The 26,569-nt window shown below is 35.5% G+C and overlaps 1 protein-coding gene across 7 annotated transcripts in view; it reads left to right on the top strand.

The window, feature by feature from the left end:
* Positions 1-26,569, top strand: part of LOC138692934 (DNA polymerase alpha catalytic subunit-like) — a 42,463-nt gene that overhangs the window by 10,197 nt on the left and 5,697 nt on the right. For 3 of the 7 annotated variants that reach the window (XR_011330168.1, XR_011330166.1, XR_011330167.1), the window contains exons 3-7: positions 4,230-4,351; positions 9,373-9,544; positions 12,006-12,178; positions 12,756-12,871; positions 16,067-16,306. Coding sequence is in view for 2 of the 7 variants with exons in the window: in XM_069816322.1 (XP_069672423.1) it covers positions 9,404-9,544; positions 12,006-12,178; positions 12,756-12,871; positions 16,067-16,245 (609 nt within the window). In the remaining 5 variants the exon portion in view is untranslated. Of the gene's footprint in view, positions 1-4,229; positions 4,352-9,372; positions 9,545-12,005; positions 12,179-12,755; positions 12,910-16,066; positions 19,680-26,569 lie in introns of those variants that run through there. The other 4 variants (XR_011330170.1, XR_011330169.1, XM_069816323.1 and 1 more) reach the window with 3 other exon arrangements.

Genomic DNA, 26,569 nt, shown 5'->3' with positions numbered 1-26,569 from the left:
TCCCACTCCCACCTCAGCCAGTTGTTACACGATAGGGAACCTGGATTCAGTCAGTGGTGTATTATTCTAAGTATTTTAAAGAAGTGGTCACAGTTATTGATAAATTACCTGAAACTGATAGTGTAGCGTGTGTGAAAGCAGTGAAAGATTGTCTGAATGACTCACGAGTGAAAAACGATATTGCCTGCATAACATCAAACTTTTCTTTCATACCTGCAAGCATTGAACAATTAGAACATGAAAAACAATCTCTTTGTAGCCAAATAGCAATAGTAAAGGAAGCTCAAGTGAACATACATTCTGCTTTGGGCGAAACTGGGAAAAAAGTTAAAAATAAGTGGGACAACGTATTAAATAAGAATGTAGGATTTTCATTGTTGGAAAAAGTATCAAGAGTGATATCGGGGGAAAGTGTAAATGTTCCAGTAAGTATTGATGTTTCTATTGTACCTAAATTAAAATTTGCGCCTCTCACATCAGTTTCGGTTGAAAGAAGTTTTTCTGCTTTCAAAATGATTCTCAGTGACAAAAGGCAAAGGTTAACTGTGGAGAATTTAGAAAAAATTCTGGTGGTGTACTGTGCAGATAATTATAATAAAGTCTGAGCATGGAACTGAATTTCAATAACTTAAAATGAGTAATCTTGATATCAATAATCATTATTTCATTAGTTTCAATATATTAAATTTGTGCAGCTCTGTTTATAAATATAATATAGTATTCTTTTTTAATGTTTAAACATACTTTTTTGTGCGTATTTTAGTGTATAACTAAAAATTTCAATGAAAGAAATAAGTATGATACCTTGATGTGCCTAAAATGCCTATTTTCATTAAAATAGAGCCTAATTTTACAAATTTTGAGCTTATTTTAGGCGCCTAAAACTGCAATTTTTAGTGCTTAAAAATCCGATGTCTAGTGATGAGTGATGGGCGTCCAGGTCGAGTTTCATCGTGGACATTTGTTCGCCCATTGTTGAACATTTCACACCATTTTCTCACATTTCTTTCATTCATTACAGTATCACCATACACTTCTTTCAATTGCCGGTAAATTTCTGCAGGTTTCAAATGTCGGGCATTCAAAAATCGAATCACACTCCTCATCTCACAGTCGGCGGGATTATCAATCACGTCGTTCATTTTGAAGTAACACAAAATGCACAATGGCGACTTGTTGCAACCAGTACTCACAACATTATGAGAACACATCTTAAGGAAGCCAGTTGACCTTCAAACAAGGAAGGGAAGTCAGCTGCGCGGCAGGTATGTGCGAACGGTCGTTATTTCCTGGATCCCCCTCATAGAATTAATAAATCTCTTCACAGAGTAATACGTAGATTTAGTAACAGGTCTGTAAGTAGCAGTGCTGCCCTTCTTTGCTAAAACATTCACATTCTTGTTTCCCAGGATTCCACAATGGGATGGTATCCATTGGAATACAATTCTTTTTGGAATATGTATAATAAGACTTTCTTGTGTTAAATTCTAACATACCTTGTTTACATGTCTCTACCTATTATGGGTCATCTCAGTACTGGTCATTGCTGGTCTTGGCGCCTCTTTTTTATTTTTCTGTGAATGTGTGTTCGTGTGGTGTAAAGTGGAGTCAAAGAGTGTGTGTGTTCTGAAATTGAGTTGTGTGTTGACAATTTCATTGGGGTGTGTTTTTGTTGGTGTGAAATTCTCAACACACAACTCAATTTCAGAAAATACACACTCTTTGACTTCACTTTACACCACACGAACACACCCTTACAGGAAACAAAACAAGAGGCGCCAAGACCAACAATGACCAGTTCTGAAGATGACCCATAATAGGTCGAGACATGTAAACAAGGGACGTTAGAATGTAACACAAGAAAGTCTTATCATACATATTCCGAAGTGAATATGTGTAATCAAGATGTACAATTCTTTTATTGAGTGATATTAATTGAGAGAGCATTTTAGTTATTTCTGCTGTTTGAGATGAAGGTGTGTGGCTAGAGACTATTGATAGAATAGATACTTTGGAGTCTGACAATATAACTGCATTCTTAAATTTATTGATGTGGCATAGAAGATTCCTGAGATTTTCATTTATTGGAATGATTTCTCCATCAAAACTTGTTTATCTATATCCAAGAGATCTATAAAGTGACATGTAACATCTGCACCAGCACCTTGTTCCCTGGAGATCAAGGATCCGTCAGTGTATAAATGAAGTCAGAAATGGCAAGTTGTAGCCGATTTAAGTGAACACCATATTTTAATGTTCATCAAGATCATAAAGTTTCAGTGAATGTATTTATTCTTATGCTTATGGCGTTCAAACACATTTTGATTCACACATTGCAGCTTTACTCCTGAAATGTTTGCTATTTTTTCTCGTATGTTGTTTTGTGACATCTTTGATTTGATTTGATTTGATTTGATTTCTTGTTCTTGTTCCTGTAGCTTTGAATTTGTTGACTTTTATGACCTGTTGTCCTATTAGATGGATCAATCTCAGGAAATCATTCCTGAAATTTTCCACTACACTGGACAGGTGATTCCTTTTTTTAAAAGTTACAGCAAGTGAAAATTCTTTGTTTGGTAGTAAATCTTCGAACCATGTGGTAAACAGTAGACATAAACAGAGAACTTAAAACTGCACTGCACACATCTCTCAAAACTATTAGGCTCATGTATTATGCCACCTTATCGTTGTTTGACTACTCTGCTTGTGCTGCCATTGTCACATGCCCAAGCAAAATAAATGCACTGTAAATTCATGTGAATCACTATGTGTGAATTCCTCACATGTAGGCAAATAACCTCTCTGTATGTTAAAGGAAAGTTGCAGTAATAATATATATACGAACACTTGATAAGTTTTTATTTAGGGGATAAATTTTTTAACAGTGGTAAGGATTACTGAAGCTGTTTTTATAGGGACTGTGAAAAATATTGGGATTATGAGAGATCAGAATAAGGTCACTGGCATAACTCAGGTGTAAGGAAGGATGCAGTTGGGTGTTGTTTCGAATTCCATTTCGGCTAATTATCTAGGTGGGTTTTCCCCTACATTTTTCTCAACTGTAATGTGAATGTCAGGTAATTTCTGATGAATCCTTGGTTTTGTCTTTCCGTATATCTTCTGTCATCAATTTCACATTACTAAACAACCTTGCAGTTGACACAGTGTCGTTAAGTAATTAAAACACACGTAAGAAGAGCAATGTTTGAGAGAAACTTAATGATCATCGTCATCAAATACATCGTGGTTTAGGCCCTTAGGCCTGTTCCATTTCCAGGAAATCAGAACTGTTCTCTCCATCTCTTTCTGGGGCTACCAAGACCCCTTCTACCATTTGGTTGATATAGGAACATCTGTACAGGAGTGCGGTTTATGTCCATTCTCATCAGATGTTGGTACCACTGCTGTCTATGAAGTCAAGAAGACTTTGTATTTGTAACTCTTCACGAATTTCACTGTTTCTCTTCTGATCTTTCAATCTGTAACCAGCAAGAGGTCTTAATAATCTCATCTCCGCCACCTCTATTCTTCTACGTTGTTGTTTGGTCAGTACTCAATTTTCGGCTCCATATGTTAACAATGGTATAGCCATTGTCTTATAAAATTTCAGTATTGTTTCTTTCCGGAATCTTTTCATTAGAGTTCGTTTCATTGTTCCCAGGAGCTGTAGAAATCTGGAGAGTTTAGTTTCTTGGTCGTTTGGTTGGTCATATGTAATATTACACCCTAGGTAATTAAAATTTGAAACCTCTTCTAAATTAATATCATTGATTGAAATTTTGGTTCGATTGGGTTGAGATCCTATGAATCCGAAAATTGTTGTTTTCTTTGTAATCGAAAGCTATTTTATACATGCTGAATACTGTTTTTTGTAGATTGTGTTCATTATCTGAGAGGATCAATAAATCATCAGCAAAAAGCATAAAATTTAGAGATGTTTTTTCGATAAAATTAACATTCAGTTGTGCTTCCCAGAAACTTAATGATAAGTGTCATATTTTATGAAGAAGTAATTTCTCGTGTTCATTTGAATTTTATATCAATTTATAGGTAAGTAAAAAGCGCAGTGGTCGAATGGATTCAGTGAACAGAATATTTACTACCATATGATTGAAATATTCTCACCTGACTCTCTTCACTTTCAAGTTATATTCCCATAATATTTCGCAGTTTTATATCTGAAATTTTCTTTCATTTACAAGCTTTTGTATTCTCTCTTTTGACTTCAGAGTCTTGAAGCCAAAGGCGAGCATAGAGGAACAGTTGCCTGCTGTATGGGAAGCAATGGCAGGCGCAGGTGTGAATAACACTGCTGCAACTGCCACTCATCAGCACAGAATCTGGGGAAAAGGTTTGTGCTCCTTGCCTTAGTTAAAAGCTAGAATATTGTTGAAACTACTATAGGTCATCTTTCCAAATTTCAAAACATAAATCATATCTAATATAACAGCAAGAGTACTTCTGGAGGATCTTTAAAAATGAATAGTAGAAACATTGAATATAATTTGTGAGTAATGTTCAGTGGAATGATTGTTTAAATACTAAACTTTACAATATCACTAAAACTTTCCTTAGCAAAATGCGATAAATTTAGAAGTGAACGAAAAATAGTTGATAAATTTTGCCTATTATAAATTATTGTGAAATTTACTTATCTTTTGAAGGAGCTCTGACTTTTTTCTCCATGCTGTTCCTCTTTCCTCAAGATGGAAGTAGCTACAGCATGCCTTTTTTTATTTACTTCCTTTTGTAGCTGTGTTATCAGTTCCCCTTACATGCCTCACACTGTACACACTGTCTGAGATCAAAACCGTTCAATTTAAAAACATAAACAATTCAATCAGTTGAGATATACAAAAATAGATAATACTTATCACGCAAATTACTTCAATTTACGGCATATACAATTCATCTGTTGAGTTATACAAAAATATACATTGCATAGTAAACAGATTAATTCAATTTACAAGCATACTTTAGTTAGTTCTACCCCATGAAAGTCTCCATAACCATTCAGCTGCTTCTGCCAGCAGAAAGAGAAACTTAAAAATCTAAACAAAGAATATGTACGTGTATGTATATATATATATATATATATATATATATATATATATATATATATATATATATATATATATATATATCTCAGTTCACAAAGTGCAGTCGTAGAGAACGGTTGTGTAGTAAGCAGCATATACAAGTAGGTTAGCTTGTGAAGAAGGTATGGGCGACGATCTAAATTCTTACAGGGCGCGAATCGGGAACTTCAATGAAGGGCAGTGTTGCAGATGTTCAGAAGGTGAAAATGCAATAGTGTCTGATAGAATCTACATATTTGTGGCCGCAGCTGTTTTATCAATTTTACTGATTATTGGAAATGTGGAGTTAAACCTGGTCCTGGAGATACAGAAGGAAGAGTCTACAGTGATGAAGTGTTTCAAAGAGAATGGATAAACTACATGAAAGAAACGAGAGAAGACAGACAAAAGGCAAGTGTTCTACTAAACAAAGTAGCAAGTGATATAGATACATTAGTAAACAGATACACTGAAGTGGAAAAGAAGTTAAAGTCCAAGAGCGGGTGGTGTTAAAATCGATAGTTGAAAAATGGGAAAATGATAGTAGAATTAATAACATGGTGATTTATGGTGTTGAAGAGTGCAATCATGAAAAAGGTATTGATACTGGTTTCGTAGTGTTAGAATTATTAACTAAGTATTTCAGTCTAAACTTGGACATAAGTGCGATAAATAATGCGTATAGAGTCGGTAACGGAAAAAAAGACCAGTTATTGTGAAATTGAACAGTTACTCTATCAAAGAGCACATCACTGCCAATATGCGTCAACTCAAAGACACAAATATATTCATAGAAAATGACTTTGCAAAAGAAATTAGAGAGAAACGAAAGAAATTAATACCAATATTAAAAGAAGCTCGAGGTAAAGGATTTAGGGCAACTTTAGTAAAAGATAAAATGAAGATAAACGGAAACATAGTTAACGTAGAGTCCATAAATAATCAAAACATTGAGGATTTATTCAGATGCTGCAACAAGAACAGAAATAAGGAAATTGAGACTTGTGGAAATAGAGCATCATCTCCACCACACGTAAACAGAAGTGCATCACGAAACAGGAAGTCTGGAAGCGTAGAGAGGACTGATAAGAAAAGTAACTCATCAAGTGGGCAGAAGCAATCAGAAGTAACAAATAGAAGAATTGATGAGCTTACAGGAGTGAATGATATAAGAGCATACCTAAGTAAACTAGAGAACACTGTTTTCACAGATCCCTTTAGAAAAAAGAAGAGTGAAGAAGGAAAACCTAGTATGGAAGAAGATGCTGGAACCAGTGAAGATGCTGTTTGGGGAGCTGTGGCACAGACTGAGAGAATGACCAGTGAGGGTAGTCCGAGGCGCGGGAGTGAAAATACAACAAGGAGAAGCGATTGTGGATGAACCGGCAAGGCCAGCGCAAGTGAAGATCAGTTAATAAGAATGCCACCGGCCGTTGGTAGTCTGGGGTGCTCGAGAGGAAGTGCTACAATATGGAGGAGCTGTGCGATACCGACCGATGAAGTAGAAGCAGGTGACGAACAGTTAATAAGAGGTAAAATGACAAGTAGAAACTGTAACAGAAATAAGGTAAATTCAATCAAGGATATAGATACTGAACAAAACTACCTACTAAGAGATAGGCATCAACAAAGATTAAATTTTCCTAAAATTAGAAAAACTAATTATGAACTAAATAAGATAAGAAAGGTTTTGAAAATAAGATAGAATAACGTCAAGGTTTTAAAATAATAAAAAAAAATTGAAAATAGAGAATTAATGAAGTAATTAATGTATTCTGATAGCTACATTAATTAGTAAATGTTCAGAAGATAATTTGACTTTATAAATTGGTTAACCACTATATTTTAAATTCAATAAGAATGCATTTATAATAAATTTATTAGTCATCATAATAGCAATGAATCGAAAAGGAATGCATGCGATACAATGATGAAACTAAATTGAGGTTGATTATGTAAGCAACTTGCCAAGTTTGTGTTCAAACAGGTATGCGGTAGTCTTCATAGAAGTTACACTAACGCTTCTGCTGACAAGAAAATATTGCAAGAGTAAGATTAATCTACATATGGAATGTACCGATTCAGCTATTTCAGGCTCATGACTTACAGTATGTCGACATCTTCTCACCTATTTGAAATAATAAGTTATTATGTAAAATAAGACCTGAAAATTAAACATAAATACTGGATAAATAGAGCAACAGGAAAGATTGATTAACACTTGTTTATTGTAGAGTTAAAATTAAAAAAAGTATTAAAAATATTTATGGTAGTAAATTGTGAAAAGGAGCAGATAAGTAAGGTCTTAATGGTTATTACGATTGGTTTAAACATGCACTTAAACCAGACGTAAGTGCAAGTTTGAACTAATAAATTATTGAGATTTGCGATAAATTAATTAGTTTAGGAAATTGTATACCGGTATTTATTATGTATAACTACTTCTGTATATAGATTTTTTTGTTAAATTATTAAATTTTGTACTTTTATGAACTAATATCAATAAATCTATCACTATATATATATATATATATATATATATATATATATATATATATACATACATACATACATACATACATACATACATACATACATACATACATACATGCATAGTGTTTTGCCCAAGAGCAGGTCTTTAACTGCAAACCCAGCATTTTCCATTCTTTCCAATTTCTTGTTTTCCTCTTAATCTCCTCATTCGATACACATACCTTGACAATGTCTATCAGCTGATATCTTTTGCCCCGAACTCTTCTCCCGTTCACCATTCCTCATATGTAGCCTATGTACATTATATTCCTACTCACTAGTCCCCTACAAGTATTGCAAATTAACAAATTAGCCTACACCGAAATAAAAGGAATCAATCACTGCACTACAGGCACTTATGCCAGAAATAGTCTCATATGTTTATGTATATATTTTTTTATTGTTATTTATGTACAATGGCTGGAGAGGGCGTTCTGCACGTATAAGACCCTGAAACGGCCTCTGGCTCAAAGCCAGAAATGTCAATAAATAAACTACTACTGCTACTGCTACTGCTTTAGTTAAGCTATACAAAATTGTACAATTCATATCAAGTAGACTAATTCAATTTACAAGCATAAACAATTCCTCAGTTGTGTAGAAGCCCAGATTACATATAGATTGCCCATTTCTATGTTAAAATCGGTTGCACTTTGAAGAGAACAACTGCCAGGATCGTCACCAGTCTGCCGTAAATGAACACGAGATGGCAGTACAGTTGCTACTTATGACGTGACTCCTTATGTAACAACTAGATGGCAGCATAGTAAACCTGACAAAAGTTGTTACCATCAAAGCCTATAACATCGAGCAATCTAGGTATATATGACCTAGGGTAGAAGGTATGAGTATACAGACATTTGGTTAATTCTGTTCTAAACATTTTTTCTCATTATCCTTTAAAGCTTTAAGATAATTAGGCAGTGCATTAATGCCTTAATAGTGAACTCGTGAACTTTTTTTTTTATAACAGCTTAGGCTAACAGAAGGTAGATAGAGATCTGATTTATATCTGGTATTAAAATTATGAATGTCTTGATTAGTACTGAATGTATCTTGGTTTTTAATATAAAACATCAGAGAGAAACAATGTACTCACAAGGTCAGGTCAAGATTTCTAAATTTTAGAAAATGTCCTTTTATGCACACCGGTTATTATTCCTGTATCTTTCTTTTGTAAAACAAAAATGTGTCAGCTTCAGACAAGTTAATATTTGAGGAGAAAAATTCGCTCCGGCGCCGGGGATCGTACCCGGGTCCTTGGTTCTACATACCAAGCGCTCTCACCATTGAGCTACGCTGAAGTCCAATCCAGCTCCCCTCCTCCAGTGTTGTTTCCCTTAGTGGCCTGACTCCAAGTTGGGCATATGTGTTGACGTTTATATTCAAGTCAACTGCCATTGTACAAGGAGCGCACTCGGCTGAGTGACTAATGGCCGGGATTCCACAGTAATCGGTACAGATATATGCACTGTAGCTAGATTAATTCAGACAAGTTGCCTCAGAATAAATCCATATTTCATTACAGAATGAAAATATGCAAAGTATGACATTTAAAATGTGTTTATATTGCCAATAGAAGGTAAGGATCTTGAAGCATAGCAGGCAGAGCTCAGTTTAGGAGTAATGTGTGTTTTCCAGTTCAAGTGATCATCTAACTCTATATCAAGAAACTTTGTGCTTATATATTCTTTTAAATAAGCTCCAAATGCTATAGAATCCTCAATTTATTATGTATATATATATATATGTTCTTCTGTAGATATTGTAGGTTCTGCGGATGTTCTGGTGGGATGCATATGAGGAGGGCTTTAAGCAGCCTGGCGTTGTGTTTGTTTGGCAAAGTATGGATTGAGTCTGCGAAAGCTCATGTCAGCTGCTGTGTTGCTGTGAAGAATATTCAGAGAAGAATTTACTTGCTACCTCGAGAGAAGGTGGGTTCATTTTCCCATGTACAATTCTCATTTTGTACAAAGAAAGAACATTGAGAGTTCATATTTAATACATATTTGTACTCTTACTCCATAAAGTACTATAATCAACTGCGAATAATTTGGGTTCTTGGTGCATCCTGAAGTTTGTGGTTTAGAGAGGTTCCTTACAATTGAGACACAGAAATCAAAAACTCCCTAATTCCAATAAACCAAATTTTACAGGAGAGACAAAAAACTTATCATCTGTCGTACTAACTATAAATATTATATTGTGAAAAATTACATTTTTTATCACTTAAATACTTCAAAACCTAAATTTTTAGATTATCTTACGCTACAATTTGAAATAAACATTGCTGGAATTAGTGGTTTTCTGATTTCCACAGTGTATGAATTAAGAAAAGTGAATAAATATGAGCCATGTGAAGTAAAAAGATAAGTATATCATAATTCCCTGATGATACATTGGAATATACGAGAAAATGGAAGTTTATTATTAAGATTAACATTGCTACATTTTTTTAAATTTCAAATATATGAGACAGAAAATCACAAATTACCATAAAGCACATCAAAATCACAAATAAAACCACAAACAATATTAAAATGTTAACAGTCTGATTCGTGTTACAGTCTCTCTCTCTCTCTCTCTCTCCCTCTCTCTCTTTTTTTCGTTCCTGTGCCTCTAGATTCTAGATTATTACTGTCCTCAAACAGACTTTGGTAATTCATCCTACTTTGCTCAGAAATAAACTGCATTAAATTTTCCAAGTCCTTTAGCTTTCTTCTTTCCATGGCAATGCTGAATTGTACTTTAGTTGACTGGAGAATAATGCATCTGTATTGCGTTTCTGGAAGTTAAATCGACTCCATATTGTGCCTTTCATAGTCTTACATGGATTTCATAGATTTCTGTGAGATTCTGAATTCCTTATCACTTTACTTAGCTGGTTGAGCGATAGTGTTGCCACCTACTGGAAAGTTAAGCTTGGAATGCAAAAACTCTCTTTTTCAATGGAATAAGTGGAGTTCTGACTTCCACGAGTTTTAAAACAGCCCCCAGAATGCAGATGAATGTCGACATTAGTGTATTCTTGCCTTCCACGCATACGCGACAAACTAAACAACACCATCCAGCCCATAATCAATTTTGTCAAAAATTGGAGTTAGTGAATTTTTTATCCCCTTATCTCAATTGGTGATTCCTCTGGTTATGTTTATTGTGTTTTCTATATCCAAACAGTGTCAGGGGTGAAAGTTGTTTGAAATGTGACTTTGCAGAGGCACTTCTATGACAGTGAGGGGTAGAATGATGGCTGGGATAATTTTAAAGGCAGTAACCTATGATACCTAATTATTTCTTCTCTATGCATGTTAGAACACAGTTTGGGGTGTGTGTCAAAGCATTTCTAGTAGGACAGAATTCATAATTAGTAAATCAATCTTTAATATCATTACTTACGGAGATTTTAATGAGTTTTGCCTTAAAGAATCTTACAGAATGTTAGCTTGCAGTTTCAGTTATGATTAAATGGTCGTATAAGAAATTCTAATCGATGAATATATTTTCTCGACTTATGATGTGGTTACATCATTCTGATGAATCTGTTGTAAATTAAAAATATAGTAAGTCGAATATCAACATGACATGATAAGTAAATAATTACTGTAGCTAACTAAATACCAGTAATTGAGAAGCAAATAAATACAAGTTCTTGAGTGTACATTACTGTACAGTATAGAATATGTTTTACAGTACATTAACAGTGCAGTATATGCTCTAAGTCGAAATATAGTAAGTCAAGGAACATCATTATTAACTGTTGAGAAACGGAGTATGGGTGCAAGTGTATGTAATTCATATTATTATATATATTTACTGGTTAATAAAGAGCCTTGTAGTGGCAAAAAAAAAACCGGACCGACGGAATAATCAAAATCCCCGAAATGAACTGCTGCGCATACCACGCCCGCATTCACAAGATAGCGACTAATATATTGAAATTGTTGTAGTTTCGACTGCTGATGTAGCCCATTTCGAAAGCCATTACAAAATAAGCTGGTAAAATTCATGTTCTGGGAATAATAAGTTAATTAAGTATTAAAATATCGCTGCAATCGAAAAGTATTGGGAATAAATTTGAATAAGAAACAAAAAAATTTCCTTCCCAGGTAGGATCCAGCCAGGAAAGTCTTAGTTACCAGTCTATCCTGGCTCTGGAGTGAACAAGGCTCTGAAGTCAGCTACGAGGATCGGTCCGGTTTTTTTTTGCCACTACTGTACATAAAAACGGAAATTCACTGATAATTCATGGCACAAAAAATAAGTAGTGGAAAAACCAAATACTAAGATATGGTTAATTTATTGATTCCTTCATAACATTATAGCTTGACTTCTTATGTTCATAAGGACTGCATTTTATTCATAACTAACATATAATAATGATGATGTTCATGGCAGCATTATGACATGAAAACGAAGACTGATAAAGAGGAAGAGGTGACCATGATGGATGTGTACAAAGAGTTCAATGAGAAGATACCAGAAAGCCACAAAATCCTGCAGTTCAAATCCCGCAAAGTTGACGCAACTACGCATTTGATATTCCAGAGTACCTGGAGGTTGTATACCCTGTAAGTAATGGGAAGGAAAGTTCTTTCCGTGACATTGATTCTTACATGAAATCAGAATTAAAAGTAGTGGTTTCACAGAAAGATACACGAACAGACTGATCCAAATTTTGGTATCATTTGTAATGAGAAATGTTATTACTCATGGGTTTCATACAATTGTTGCAGAGATGTAATATAATACCAATTTGTAAAATCTTTCACAGCTCTGATTTAGCTTTTGTATGTTCACAGGTTGTCTCATGCTTGCTCAGGGGGGATTATGTATATAGACGAATCCAAAATTTTCAGTTTGCGTAAATGTTCAACAAGACAGATGTGTTCTATTTCTAAATTAACTGTTGCTACTTCTTTTCTTGGTTTAAATACGGTTTCCTTGCAAATTTTTTGTCCAGTGGTTCCTTCTCTTACCTTACACGAGTTTTGTGTAATAAAAGTAGTTTTATTGCATTTCATTTTTAATGTTATAATATATTATAATAACGACATTTTCTACTTAGAATACAAATTGGACTGAAAGATATTTCTGTATTAAGTGTAAAATGAACAACCATAACAAGCATTGATTGTTTATGTGCAGGCTAATGGTACCAAGTGATCTGCAGGTCGAGGTATTCAGCCATGTGTTTGGCACCAATACAAGTGCACTGGAGCATTTACTGCGGGGCCTTGCTGGCTGGCTGGACCTGTCTGCTGGTGCGTACCAAAGATTCAAAAGGGAGATGTCTAGGCTGGTATTTTTACTATTTAACATTTTCAATTAACACTTATGCTATAAATAGGGGTGTGATTTTTTAGTATTAACAATATACACGAAATGTGTTAAAAACTTAATTCTATGCATGGAGCATGCAATTCCCTTAATGGAAGTACAAAATCATCATCATCATCATCATCATCATCATCATCATCATCATCATCATCATCATCATATCCCTCACGTATTAAACCCTGCAGGATCTGTTACAGTCTCATGCCAGCGCTTGCGTGTCTTTCCAATTAGAAGTACAAAATTAAGTGGAATATATCCGCGAAACTAATAGAAATCAATGAAATTACTTCAATAATCATGATATTTTCAATAAAAAGCAGGTTTCGTGGAGAATTCGCACGAAAAAAGACTCTGTCTTTCAAACAAAGCGTAAATTTTTTTTCGTTACAAGATATACATGAACATTTCTATATATTTGACCCTTCAGTATTATGTGCCTGTGACATTTGGCAACAATGTATGCATAGTTTCAAGGACTACTTCCAGGGAACAGCGCAAGCAGACAATGGTCATTTCTCTTTCCCGCAACAACTGTCTTTCCATTTAACATGGAATAAGAATATTTTGGCTGTCTGAGAAAATTGCTCCAATGTCTGGTATTTTGAAAAGGCTTAAAAGATCTTTGTCTATATCTTGTCTCTTGAATGGATATTATGCTTTTATCCATTCTCATTTAATGTATATGTAATTTATTTGGGGACATAATAAGAAAACTCCTTTGAGACCTTTACAAATTGTTCAAAATAGAGCTTTAAGAAATTTATTGGGTTTTCATTATTTGACTCCAGTTAAATATCTATATCAATTTTCTTTCGTTCTACCAGTTGAATCAATTATCAAATTAGGTGCTGCCATTTTCATGTACAAAGTTATTAACAATTTAATACATAGTAATATTACATTTCAGTTTAATAAAAACATACATACTTATTTAACAAGACAAAAAGACAATATATTTTTTTCTCAGCATAGCTCCGTAACTTATGGAATGAAAGGATCTAACCATTATTAACAACTTTTAACCAACTTCCTTTAGAATATAAACTTTTACCAAATTGCCCGTGTTTTAATATGTTTTTGAGAAGATTATTTATTTTAATTCTCAGTTGATTTATTTTTTTTCATGGTTTAAAACTTTTTCTTCTTTCTGCCCAAAACTTTATGTTATCTTACTATTTGTTCTTATTTTGCTTTCTTTCTTTCATAAATTCTTGTGTTATTGTTTGTTTTCACAGACTGCAGTTTCATGACTTTTCAATTGCATTGTATAACATATGCATGTGTTCTTGTATAGCCCCTACATATGAGTTATACTCGTTGGGGCATACTCAATAAATTAAAAAAAAAAAAAGCCAGTGCTGTCACCTCTCGCAGTTGAATGAAATTGAATTATGAATTTAATTAAATTACTGTACTTGGTTCACTCGTGAAACTTTATAAACTGTACAAGACTCCATAATATGTCATCTACATGGGCAGGCTGAAGAGAGTGGAAGGAGTATATCAGTATATCTTTCAGAGAAAAAATTATGGAAAGTTTTCAACCCACAAAATAACTAAAGCTGAAGCTGCAAAGTTGGAAAAACAGGATGTGCAAAAGACTCTAGTGACTTGCATGACATGTCCTTTAAAAATTCAATCAGTGAATCAGAAGATTCCTGAACCAGCTTATTCTCAACATCAAAATACGGAATTCCCAGTTGAATTGAAGTCAAACATAGACATATGAATTTATTAAGAGAACTTCATATATCTTACCTTGTGCTTACATTCCAAATGTAGAAAAATACATACGATTATTACCTTAAAAACCTAGAAATACACGATAATAAATCAAAGCAAGAGTGGTTCTGTTATCAAAAGTCGGAAATGAATTACAGTTCATGACCAACATTTCGTTGTTTCTTATTAGGACAGTTTTGTATTGTAAAAACTTCTTTCACTTCACACTAGTGGTGCTCCCATGTGAAAGGGGTCAACCCCTCCCCTACCAAAAAAAAAAGAAAAGGGAGAAAGAAGAAACTTTTTATTGCCGTGACATGACTGCAGGGTGCAAATTAAGATTTCTGATGAAGTAGTTATAGAATCCTAGATAGAGAATACCGTGCATAAAATTATTATTACCCTCATTCGATACAGCTCAATGCTTGGTCGCACTGAGTTGCTTGTCTTGCATTTTGATCATAATAATAATAATAATAATATTCATGAACAGGCTTAAGATTATATATGTAATTCCTAAGTTATTGATTGTTGTCAGCTAGCCGGTGATGATAATACATCAATATTATTTTCTTTGCTTACTTTGTATCTACTTTATAAAGTATACTCGTATTAAAACAATTATATTACATAGAAGTTATCCCTGGCAGGGATATTAATATAAATTTATGAGAGGGGGATAACTTTTCAATGGGGGGAAATCCCCCCCCCATCCCCTCCGTTAATTCGCACCCTGCATGACTGTACCTATTATTGTGGAAAGTGTATGATCTGTGAAATATTTACTGTACCACATTTTCTCAAATACCCTGCACACTTTTTTCCGAAATACACAAGTAAAAAATACGAGTGTGTGGCTTATTCTAAATGAAGTTGGCAACATTGCCCAATTTTCCTCCTGCACAATTCCTAAGATGGTAGCACTTGTCACTATCTTCCCGTGCGGGTGTTTCAATTCTTAACATTGTTAAATGGCATTTGATTAACAATATGTGTGTCAGAATAAAGTTCAAGTGTATAGTTTGTGCGTCTTATATTTTCAATGGATCCTTCTCCCTTTTGTTGAAAGATATGAGTAGTAGTTAGTTCCATTGTAAACCATAAATAGAATGTGTAAACATTTTGGTACTCAGAAGTTTCACAATATTTTTGTGGTGGTAATGTTGATAGAAGTTTCATTCTAGTCCACAAATAAAATTAATAATACTTCAACATCACTTTATGTTAGTAGTGCAAATAGACATTCCACTCTTTTCCATGAATGTAATATATTATCTTCAGTACTGTGTCCAGAATTTTCATATAATCTTATGGTGGCAGTGTTGAAGCAATTTTATTTTTCTATACCTGAAATTTTCACTTAATTGCTATTGTGACATTTGCGCATGATGTTGCAGCCTTCACGAGACCATCACACATGGCCTGGCCAGTTGACTTCAATGCTGCATCATCACACTACCTCTCCACAAAGCTGGAGAAGATGGACACAGAACGAGCCCTTCCGGGCCAAGCTGACCCTGACCTGATCGTGGGTCACGATCTTCATGGCTATGGGCTGGCACCACATGAATGTTAACAAGATTCCACAGTGGTCCAAGCTTGGCACACTGCGTAGAGCCAACATACAGACCAACAAGGTGTGTGAACTAATTGGTTTCGTTTGCTGTACTATTACCTGTTATTCTGTTATTACATGGGACAGGAAAGAAACTAATGCAGCAATAATTTATTTTAAAGATTACTTTACTATAAAATAGCTTCAAAGGGTTTCAATCAATCAATCCAATCAATCAATCTTCTTAATGTATCCAGCTGTTTGCTGATAACATAAAGTCCACTATAGTCCACTGCAGTCTATTCAGTTGTTTTTCACGAGAAATGAGGAATATTTTGATCAGTGTTCATTATAGATGCCTGTTGCTATAGTCCTGATGCTGTTATTTCCGGTGTGACTCCACCTCTTTGCTTACGTCTTAGAAAGTGAAGGCTCTATAAAGTCTAGGTAGGTAGTATCATTCGCCATTTTTGTTCTTACGTTGCCGAGCTACCATACGAGGAATCTATTTGCAACACCTTTAAACATTATCATGTCGTAACTTCTATGATAATAAATCAAACGCAATGTAATTCAGCAAATAATTGAGCAGCAAATAACGTCTTCGTGTGCTTTCTGTGAATGCCAACTAAAGAGCTAAAATGGCGGGCGATTATATTAACTATTTATCGAGCCTTAAGAAATGAATCAGCGAATCACAATACACACACGTTTAAATGTAGCCAACCTGCAACGCGACTGGCTGCCGGAAATTAGAGCGACGGGACTTTAGTAGCCAGAGTTGGGGTGCAGTAAATATATACTGTAAGGCTGTGTCTTCTGCAACTGGTACTGATGATTTTAATTTACTTCTTTTGTGATTTATGGATAGACAGTATAGAAGAATGTGTTCCAGATCTTCATTATGATTATTACACCACAGACAAGTAGGATTATCAGAAAGGGTTTCAAATGTGGTGAAATGTATGTGGGGGGGAGGGGGAACCTGCTTCTTATTTTTATTGGAATTGCGATATTTTCATGCCTCTGCACATATGCTTTCTGTCATAGAGTCCATCCTCTTCATGTATTTTCTGAGTTATATCATCTGCCCCAGATTATTGATATCAAACTGATATCAACCATTTGGTGCCCACAAAGTATACACTCATGATTTCTGTTACGCATATGATCACCAAGTTGTAGTTCAATACTGTGATCATAGGGGTCAGGAGTAACCAAAATGTAAAGGCGTGCATAGATCACATTTCTGTACTCTGTTTTCTTTGTCATGAACTCAAGTAGGCACTGACGTTTCCTGCTGTAAAGTAGTTGCTTGAGGTTGTGGTATACTTGTTTGGTGTTGTGCTCAGTCTGTGATTCGTTTTTCTAGTAATTTGGAAGAGTCATGAGTGTTACTACGGGATCCACAGCTTCTATGCACAGTGCGGCTGTTGTTGAGAAGGTAAAGGGTTTGAAGAAGCGTGTGGATAAAAGTAAATGGAAAAGAAATATAGCAAAAGTCAACCGAGCATCAGGTAAGCAATATGTTGCTACAACCGGCACAGTCTTAGCAAAGAAGAAGTTTCAACGAGTCCACAACCTGCTGTAACAAACAATGTTATAAACACGTAACTATTGGTGAATAGAAGTCTCTTTTCCACAGCTTTCCATCCATGGTTGATTAGGGGCAACAGGACATGTATCTCGCAACAATATTAATCCTTGTAGAGCGTAAATAATACACAGCAAAACCCAAGAATATTCCTAGCATTTTAAACTGGAAATATGAAGTGATACATTTAGAACGTAAACATTCAGTTTGTAAGTAGTTTGTGATAGAACTTTTCCAGTGCGGTCCTAAGAGATTGCGAACCATCCAGCAAAAGCTGTGTGCCGGGATATCATCTGTACTTGCTGACATGAGGGAAAGCTTTCTAATCGACCGAACAAGATTGCCTCCCAAGTTTGGGATATAGTACAAGAACATTGGCCAATGCTTCCACAAAAAAATACACACTATTGTGCTGCCTCAACGTCGTGAAAATATATTGATAATCCTGGTCTAAACATCCGGGAATTATTCAATCTATTCTCTGAGCTTTTTCGTGAAAAGACTGGGCAGAGACTTCAGATGAAGTACGCAACATATCATCGATACTTTAGAGAAAACTCTGAGTTCTCATTCCGGCATCCTCGCACGGATACTTGTGACTTCTGAGCTCAATGTGAGATTGTACTCAAAGAAAATTCGAATGACACGTGCAAAGCTGACTACCAGATTCATAAGAACAATGTAAATTCATACACACAACTCAAAGACAGAATGATCCGTCTGGCTCGTGGTGATCAAAGTGTTTTGGTTTTTGAGTTTGATTATGTGCAGAATTTGCATATTGAGCATATTTTTCCAGTACGCGGCCATTCTTGTTGTGTTTGCGACCGTAACTTTGGACTCTACGGGACTGTGAAAAAACGGCAAGAAAGACTTTGTACTCCTGAATCATACCTAAAGATATTTTCTAGCTGTCGAAAAAATCCAAGTCCATTTGAAGTTCGAAAAGGTTCAAGTCTCATCAAGGACTGGGGCACAGGTCTGAACACACTATTCAGAGCTCAGCCAACAAGCAAAACCAGTAAGTTTAAAACCCAAGAGAGTGTTCAGATACACTATTTTCATTTCGGCATAATGTCTGCATCCAAATTGTACGCAGCTGTCTTTGAGCCCCTCAAGTATTGGCAAGACCACAAGCTGGAACTTCTTAACTTCGGAGAACTTCAAGCACCGTCCATCAAAAAGAGCAAGCTAGACGACCTAAGAGACCTTAGGAAGTTCTTGTCAACTGAAGAAAGGGAGTGGTATGATAGAAGCATTTTTATTTCTAGTACTCAAAATGACGCCACTGAACATGATGAAATAGATTTTGATTCAGGCAGTGACTATCAAGATGAACATCTGTAATACTTGAACATGCTAGTGTTTACAGTAACACACACATTGTCTTTTGTTTTTATTTGCTTAAGGCCCAGTGCTTGTATTTGTTTTCATAACGCCACAAATTGTTAGAGAAGTTCGATATTTTCATTTGGTATAACGTATTAAAGGTTAAAATTATTATTTTGTTTGGATTTATTCACAACATTTCATGTTTACTGGTTCTAACGTGTTCTCTGCAAGAAGGGCAGATTATTGGTCTTTTGTTTTACTCGTTTTCAGTATTTCCTTTTTATATGCAGTACAAAATATGTTTGTAAGTAGTTACTAAAGACAACTATATTCCATATGGCATAAACCTTGTTATTATCAAAGATGATTCAATAACATTATTACGGTTTGAATTTTCAACATCAATTTTCTCAAAACTTGCATTTGAGAAAAGTGCCTTTCTTGCACCCAACCCCTCAATTTTGAGTGAGAAAATTAAAAAAGTAATATTTCATTTATTTAAAAAATGAAAAAGCTATTTTAAAAATATTTTTTTATAATTATATATTAGAAAAATCATAAAAATTGTAAATTAACAGATAACAAAATTCCATCTCTCCAAATCACTCGTTCGTAGGCTATGTCTTCATCATGCCATGCAAATTTGAAGTATTTATCTTTAATGGCTACAGAGTTCTTACAGTTTCATCATCATCATCATCATCATTGGCTCAACAACCCATTGAGAGTCCTAGCCTTCCTCAGTATTTTATTCCAGCCATCTCTACTTCTGGCCTTGACTGTCCACATTCATGCACCAATAAAGTTGGCATCTTCGTATACATTATCCTCCCATCTGCTCCTCGGTCTTCCTTTGGATCTGCTTCCTCCAGGATTGGATGTAAAGGCTCTTTTAGCAGGTCTAGTATCGTCCATTCTTACCAGGTGTCCAGCCCACTGCAATCGACCAATTGTAATAACTGTTATAATGTCTGGCTCCTTAAACAGATCGTATATTTCTTTATTATATCTAATTCTCCATTCATTATTTATTTTGACGGGTCCATAAATTGCTCTCAGAATTTTCCTCTCGAAGATACTAAGTCTTCTGATGTCCTGTTTGTTCATAGTCCAAGTTTCCAAGGCATACATCAACACCGGCCTAATAAGCGTCTTATATATTCTTATTTTAGTTGAGATGGTTAAGAATTTCGATTTAATATATTTCAGTAATCCAAAGTAACATTTATTTGTTACATATATTCTTCTCTTAATTTCAAGACTGGTGTTGTTGTCATTATTGATCATGGAGCCAAGATATATAAAATTTTTTACATATTCAAATTTGTAATTTTCAATTGTAAGATATGTTGGTGCTTTATTAATAATACTTCCTTTGCGGCTGGAGATCATGTATTTAGTCTTGCTCTCATTAACTCTCAATCTCATTATCTTTGCTGCCTTTTCCAGGGAGATAAATGCCTCTTCTAGTGCTTTCTGTGATCTAGCAATAATATCTAGGTCGTCTGCGAATGCCAGAACTTGAACAGACTTATAGCATATTGTGTTAGTTGTCTGTATTCCTGATTCTCTGATCGCTTTTTCCAAGGCTATGTTAAATAGCAAGCAGGCCAATGCAGCTCCTTGTCTTATACCTCTATTGGTTTGAAATTCCCCTGATAAGTCTCACTGGATCTTAATACAGTTTATAGTTTCTTTCATTGTCATCTGGGCTAGTTCTAATGAGTTTATTAGGTATTTTCAGTACTGCTATTGCTTGATATAGTTGTTGCTATTAATAGTATCATACGCCACTTGGAAGTCAATGAATAGATGGTGTGTCGTTATGTTGTATTCGTTAGTTTTACCTAAAATTTGTCTGAGTGTATATATCTGTTCTATGGTCGATCTGTTGGGCCTAAAGCCACATTGGTAGTTTCCGATTTCTCTTCCTGTGTATTTAGATAGTCTTTTATAAAGAACATTTGAGAAAACTTTATAGACATTGCTCAGCAGACTGATGCCTCTATAATTGCTACATTCCAAGGGGTCCTGTTTTTTTTTAATATAGGACATATAATACTGATTTTCCAATCTTTTGGCATGGTTTAATATGTCCAAACTTTACATATGACTTCATGTATCTGTTTGGGGCATTCCTCTCCTTGCTTGAACAATTCCTGGAGCTTTATCATTCCTCATCCTAGGTATTGCGCTTTGTATCTCTTCCATTGTGGGTGGTTCTTCTTTGTTTATTAGATCTTCATCATTAAAAACGTCATTACTGATATCCATATTCTCCTGCTGCGTTGGTTTACTCGATAAGAGATTGTTAAAATACTCTTTCCATCTACGTAGAATTTTGGTTTTATCGGTAATCAGTTCTCCATTTTTGTTTTTACATATAGTTAATCTAGGCTTATATTCTTTCCTTGATTTATTTAGTTCCCCATAAAATAATTTTACTTCATTTTTCGTATTTAGATTTTCTATTTCTTCAAACTTACGGTTTTCATATTCTCTCTTTCTCTTTCTGTGGGTCTTCTTCTCCTTCTTTCTTGCTTGTCCATATTCTTACAATGCACCTCTCGTAAAGTTTTTCTGATACATTTTATTATATAGTTATTTTTTTCTTCTGTGGCCCTCTTACATTCATCATCATACCAGTTATTCCTGTTGTTTCTACTATTTACTTCCGCCATTCCTAATACCTGTTGTGCTGTCTTCCTAATCCCATTCGACAAATAGTGCCACCTGTTCCCAATAGAGGTTTGTCCATTTAACTGGTTACTTCGAAAATAGGCATTTAATTTCTTAGTATACTCATATCTAATTTCTGGATCTTTAAATTTTTTACAATCATATCTCCGTGTTTTTGTACTTTGTATTTTTCTTCCATTACTAATTCTCGCTCGGAGTCGTGATATTACCAAATAATGGTTGTATCAATGTTGGCGCCTCTATATGTTCTGGCATCCATTAGATCGGTTGCATGTCTTCTATCAATTAAGACGTGGTCGATCTGGTTGAAGTATTGTCTGGCAGGTGTACTCCATGTAGCTAGGTGTATTTTCTTGTGATCGAACATAGTAGATCCTATTACCATGTTTTGAGAGACAGCAAAATTAATGAGGTGCTCTCCATTATCATTAGTCACCTCATGTAGGCTATATTTGCCTATTATGGGTCTATATGCATCTTCCTTGCGAATTTGTGCATTGGCATCTCCAATGATAACCTTTATATCATGTTTTGGACATTTATCATATGTTTTCGTGAGAATATCATAAAAGATATCCTTCTCATTATCCTCTTTGTCTTCTGTTGGAGCATGGAGATTAATTATACTGTAATTCAAAAATGTTCCTTTAAATCTTAAATAACAAATTCCTTCATTAATTGCATTAAAATTCAAAATATTATGTTTAATTTTATTATTCACAATTAAGCCTACGCCAAGCTTGTGTTCCTTCGTGTGTCCACTATAAAATACTGTAAAATCCTTTTTTTCAATGACCCCATGTCCGGGCCACCGTATTTCTTGTAAACATGTAATATCTCATTTATAGCATTGAAGTTGATCTATTAGCATCATCAGGGCTTCAAGTCTGTACAGAGATAAAATGTTCCATGTTCCGAGATTCAAGTCCTTATTACATTTGCCAGGTCTTCGTCCATAAGACAATCTGGCTTTCATTTTTACTTTGGAATTCGTAACAGTGGGTTTTTCCGGGATGGGGTCGTCATCCCTAAGTCCAACCATCCAGCAATTCTGGGTGGCCGATGATTTTCTGTTAGGGTTTACTTCCGTAGCTGATAGTTCCCAATTATAGCATCGGGGGCTCGCTTTTGCGTTCTTGTATGCTTAGCCGTAAAACGTTTCCAGGGCCACTACGAGGAAGTGCATACATAGAGCTTGGTAGGAATAAATGGCATTTCTCAAGCTTTTGAATAGCACACAACCATCAGCAGATTGTGTGCCCTTGAGGCCACATACTACCCCATGACACCCTTCTTACAGTTTAAAGAATGAAAAGTGTAGGAATTTTGTTTATCAGGAAATGACAAAAGAAGTTTCACGTTACTATTCTACCTTTTACAACTATGTTTCTTGTATGGCTGCTTTAACTTACTTGAACTATTTAGAAGTCGAAAAACTCTTCTTGGGTTCTCAGCCAGGTGAGTTGGAGATTTGTTTCCAAGCTTTTGATGGCTAGCTCTGCTATCTTCTTCTTCATTCCCTGAATAACTCTTCTCGGGTTCTCAGCCAGGTGAGTTGGAGATTTGCTTCCAAGCTTTTGATGGCTAGCTCTGCCATCTTCTTCTTCATTCCCTGAAGAAGATGGCAGAGCTAGCCATCGAAAGCTTGGAAGCAAATCTCCAACTCACCTGGCTGAGAATCCGAGAAGAATTATTCTACATCAAACGCTGGGAAAGCCTCAAGTCATACATTATTTAGAAGTCTCCTGCACCATAGGTTGGGCCCTCAGTCTGCTTTTGTTGTTCCTCAACCCTGTTTTTGCCAATTCGAACAGCTTTACAATACCTCCGGATTTTTTCATTTCTTTGAAATTTACTGTGAGATACTCTGCTGTGGTTCTTCTGCGTGCAACTTTCATTGTGTTTTTTTCCTGGTGTGAGACCTCCTTTTCCCAATCTCTTGACAATGTAAAGGCTGCTTCCACTGTTGAATTGTGTAATTCCTTCAATCACTGCCACTTCAATTCTTTTTTGTGTCACCATGGTAGTCTTGGGGCATTTGGACCATATCACAGAGTGTAGACACTCATCGGCATTTTGCGTCTTTCCTTCTTTGCACCTCATTAACAAGTCATCACTGGTCAGTCTCTGGAACACTGACATCATTTTGGCAACCACAAAATCTGATAATGGGGTTTTTATCTTATGCTTGGGTAAAGGTGGTGGCACATTCCTTGCAGCATCTCTATTGAAAATGCACCATGAATCTTCATCAATAAGACACTTCTTATGTTGTGGGTTTTCGTCAGTAGATCTGTAGTGATTCAATATGGCATAAATTGCAGTTTTCATTTCCGCAGGATCCTTATTATTGCGAATAGCATTTCCATAATACTTTTGAACCTTTTCGACCATGTTTTTCGTCAAAGGACCAGCACGTTTGCTCCCTAAAGTGGTGCCCTTCTTTGTCTCACTAATAAGTTGACGCAAAGCAGTGCCCATTCGTTTCAGAACATGGTTCACACATTCCTCTTTCTCAATGGGGTGACTGTCTCCATATACATTTAGCCTGACCAGTTCTTTGAAAGCTTTGGAATCCCCATTACTGAGTATTGTTGTATATCTAAATCCATGGCCAACAGATCTTGTCCACAAGCATACAGCAGCTTCTCGTTCCACGGCAGGAGAGGAACCAGTATAGTTTATGTTACAATCTGGTTTATGGCCTTCAAACCAAAAGTGAAATTCTGCACTGTTCTCATGAAGCTTTTTTTTTGCTACTGAACATCTTTGGCTGTTTTCGATAAAACAACAAAATCTATCACATATCCTGTGACTACATCAGTCACACAACCGACACCAAAGTTTGAGGTATGGCCTCGTTTGTGCCAAGTACCATCGAAACTGACCATAATATTATGTATTGTCGCACCATCGGAACTGTGCCCCTTCAGCGCTGTCGTCGTTCTTGGAAAAGTTAATGCCTCTACTCACTCCATTCCACCCGTTTCTCTCCCACTACGTCAAACAGCAGGCCACGAACCTTCCCGAATAGGGATGTTAACAAACTTCCGTCAAACAGTGTCATATCTCTTGAATATTGCTTATAATAATGTAAGGTTAATTATTACTTATTCATAATTTAATTTAAATACGTCTTTCAATCAAAATACATCTTGTATTCCTACATTTTTTAAATCTAAATCCCATGTCTCGAATAAATTTCCGTAGCGTTTCTCTCCCTCCTTGGAAATTTATTGCTTCTCTCGCAACCTTCAATAATTTCTCCAATGTCGGAACTTCTTTCTGCATCGTATAAAATTCTTGTATCTTTCTTGTTAAAATACATCTGTCCATATCATCTACAAGAATTAAAGGTTCCCTTGGTCTGTTCTTCCCTGATGACTCTAGCTTTTCATCTCCTGCACAGACTCTCTCTCTCCTGATTTTCTTTATTAGGCGCTCTGACCTGCCTATATAAATTACATTAAAAAGCTGTATTATATTAGTATTAGTTAAGTAAGTCATTTTAAAACGTAATCAATTGAAATACAATAAGCCTCACCTGTGATCGCAGCTGCTCTTTTCGTTGCCTGATTTATAGGAAACAAATATTGACCTGTTTGTTTCTCTTCATCGCAAAATGCTGTTACGTACTTGCTTAATAAATTTTTTCACCACTCCGTGCTACAGTATTCATGTTGAGTTGACAACACTGGACTGCAAGTGCAAATAAACTGTCCCGCAAGAAGGCTCAAAATTGTGAGTAGTGGGGGAGAGAAAGAGAGAGGGATAGAAAAGAGAGAAATAGGAATACAGGGAGAGAAATGAATTGCCGAGGCTGAAAAGGAATTAAGGTTCAGTTCGCATATCTTACGGGGGCACAGATCCGATGGTCGGACTATAGCTGTCTCTCCAGTCCACACTCACAGACCAGTCTGTGGGCATCAAGCACTTCTTGTCTAGGATAAACTAGAACATCTGTACTAGTGTGTGTAGCAGCAACACATATTTTACTTAGATGGTCATTGTATGCAGTTTTAGACAATGGGTTCATATCCATGACCATTGCGAAACTTTCTTGTACCATGTAACCTTTTCCAATTTCGGAAAATGCTCGTACAATCCTGCGTTTGACATCAAGAGCAAGGCTTGAAGTATTACCACATTTTATCCTACTTGTTGAAGTAACATTTCCTCCAAAGCCACAATCTTCGCATGCAAAACCAGTGTGTGACTATAACCACGAGAAGAACTTATTTCAAGGTTGGCTCTGTCTCCATACTTGCATCCCAGCCTCCCAACTAATTCAAATAGTTTATTTGTAGATAAAAATAAATAATTGGGACCCTCAATATCATCATCAAGCCTACCATTACTGTTTCCACATTTTGAAAAATATTAAAATCTAGTCATACCTGTGCCCTTCACTGCACTTGTTAGAAATAAATATGAAGTAATTACATAATTAAAATAGGACATCTGGTCCAGGGAACATCCGTGTTTGATAGGAGAATAAATCGTTTAATATGTTACTTAATTGAAATTGCATTTAAATAATTAAAATACGATCATTTTGGTCCAGAGAGCACTCATTTCCTGCAAGGATAATTCTTTTAACACGTGCTTAAATATATAACACTAGTAAGTTGCCCATTTATCAATCTTCTGTAATAAAGTGTTAAAAGTAGTGTACACAAGACTCAAGATGGACTGTAATATTCCGTCTGACGTATTATC

Source organism: Periplaneta americana, chromosome 17 (assembly GCF_040183065.1).
Source record: "Periplaneta americana isolate PAMFEO1 chromosome 17, P.americana_PAMFEO1_priV1, whole genome shotgun sequence".
In the NCBI taxonomy this organism is placed as follows: Eukaryota; Metazoa; Arthropoda; class Insecta; order Blattodea; family Blattidae; genus Periplaneta; species Periplaneta americana.
The sequence above is the reverse complement of the archived record's forward strand: the minus strand, read 5'-3'. Positions and strand labels throughout refer to the sequence as shown.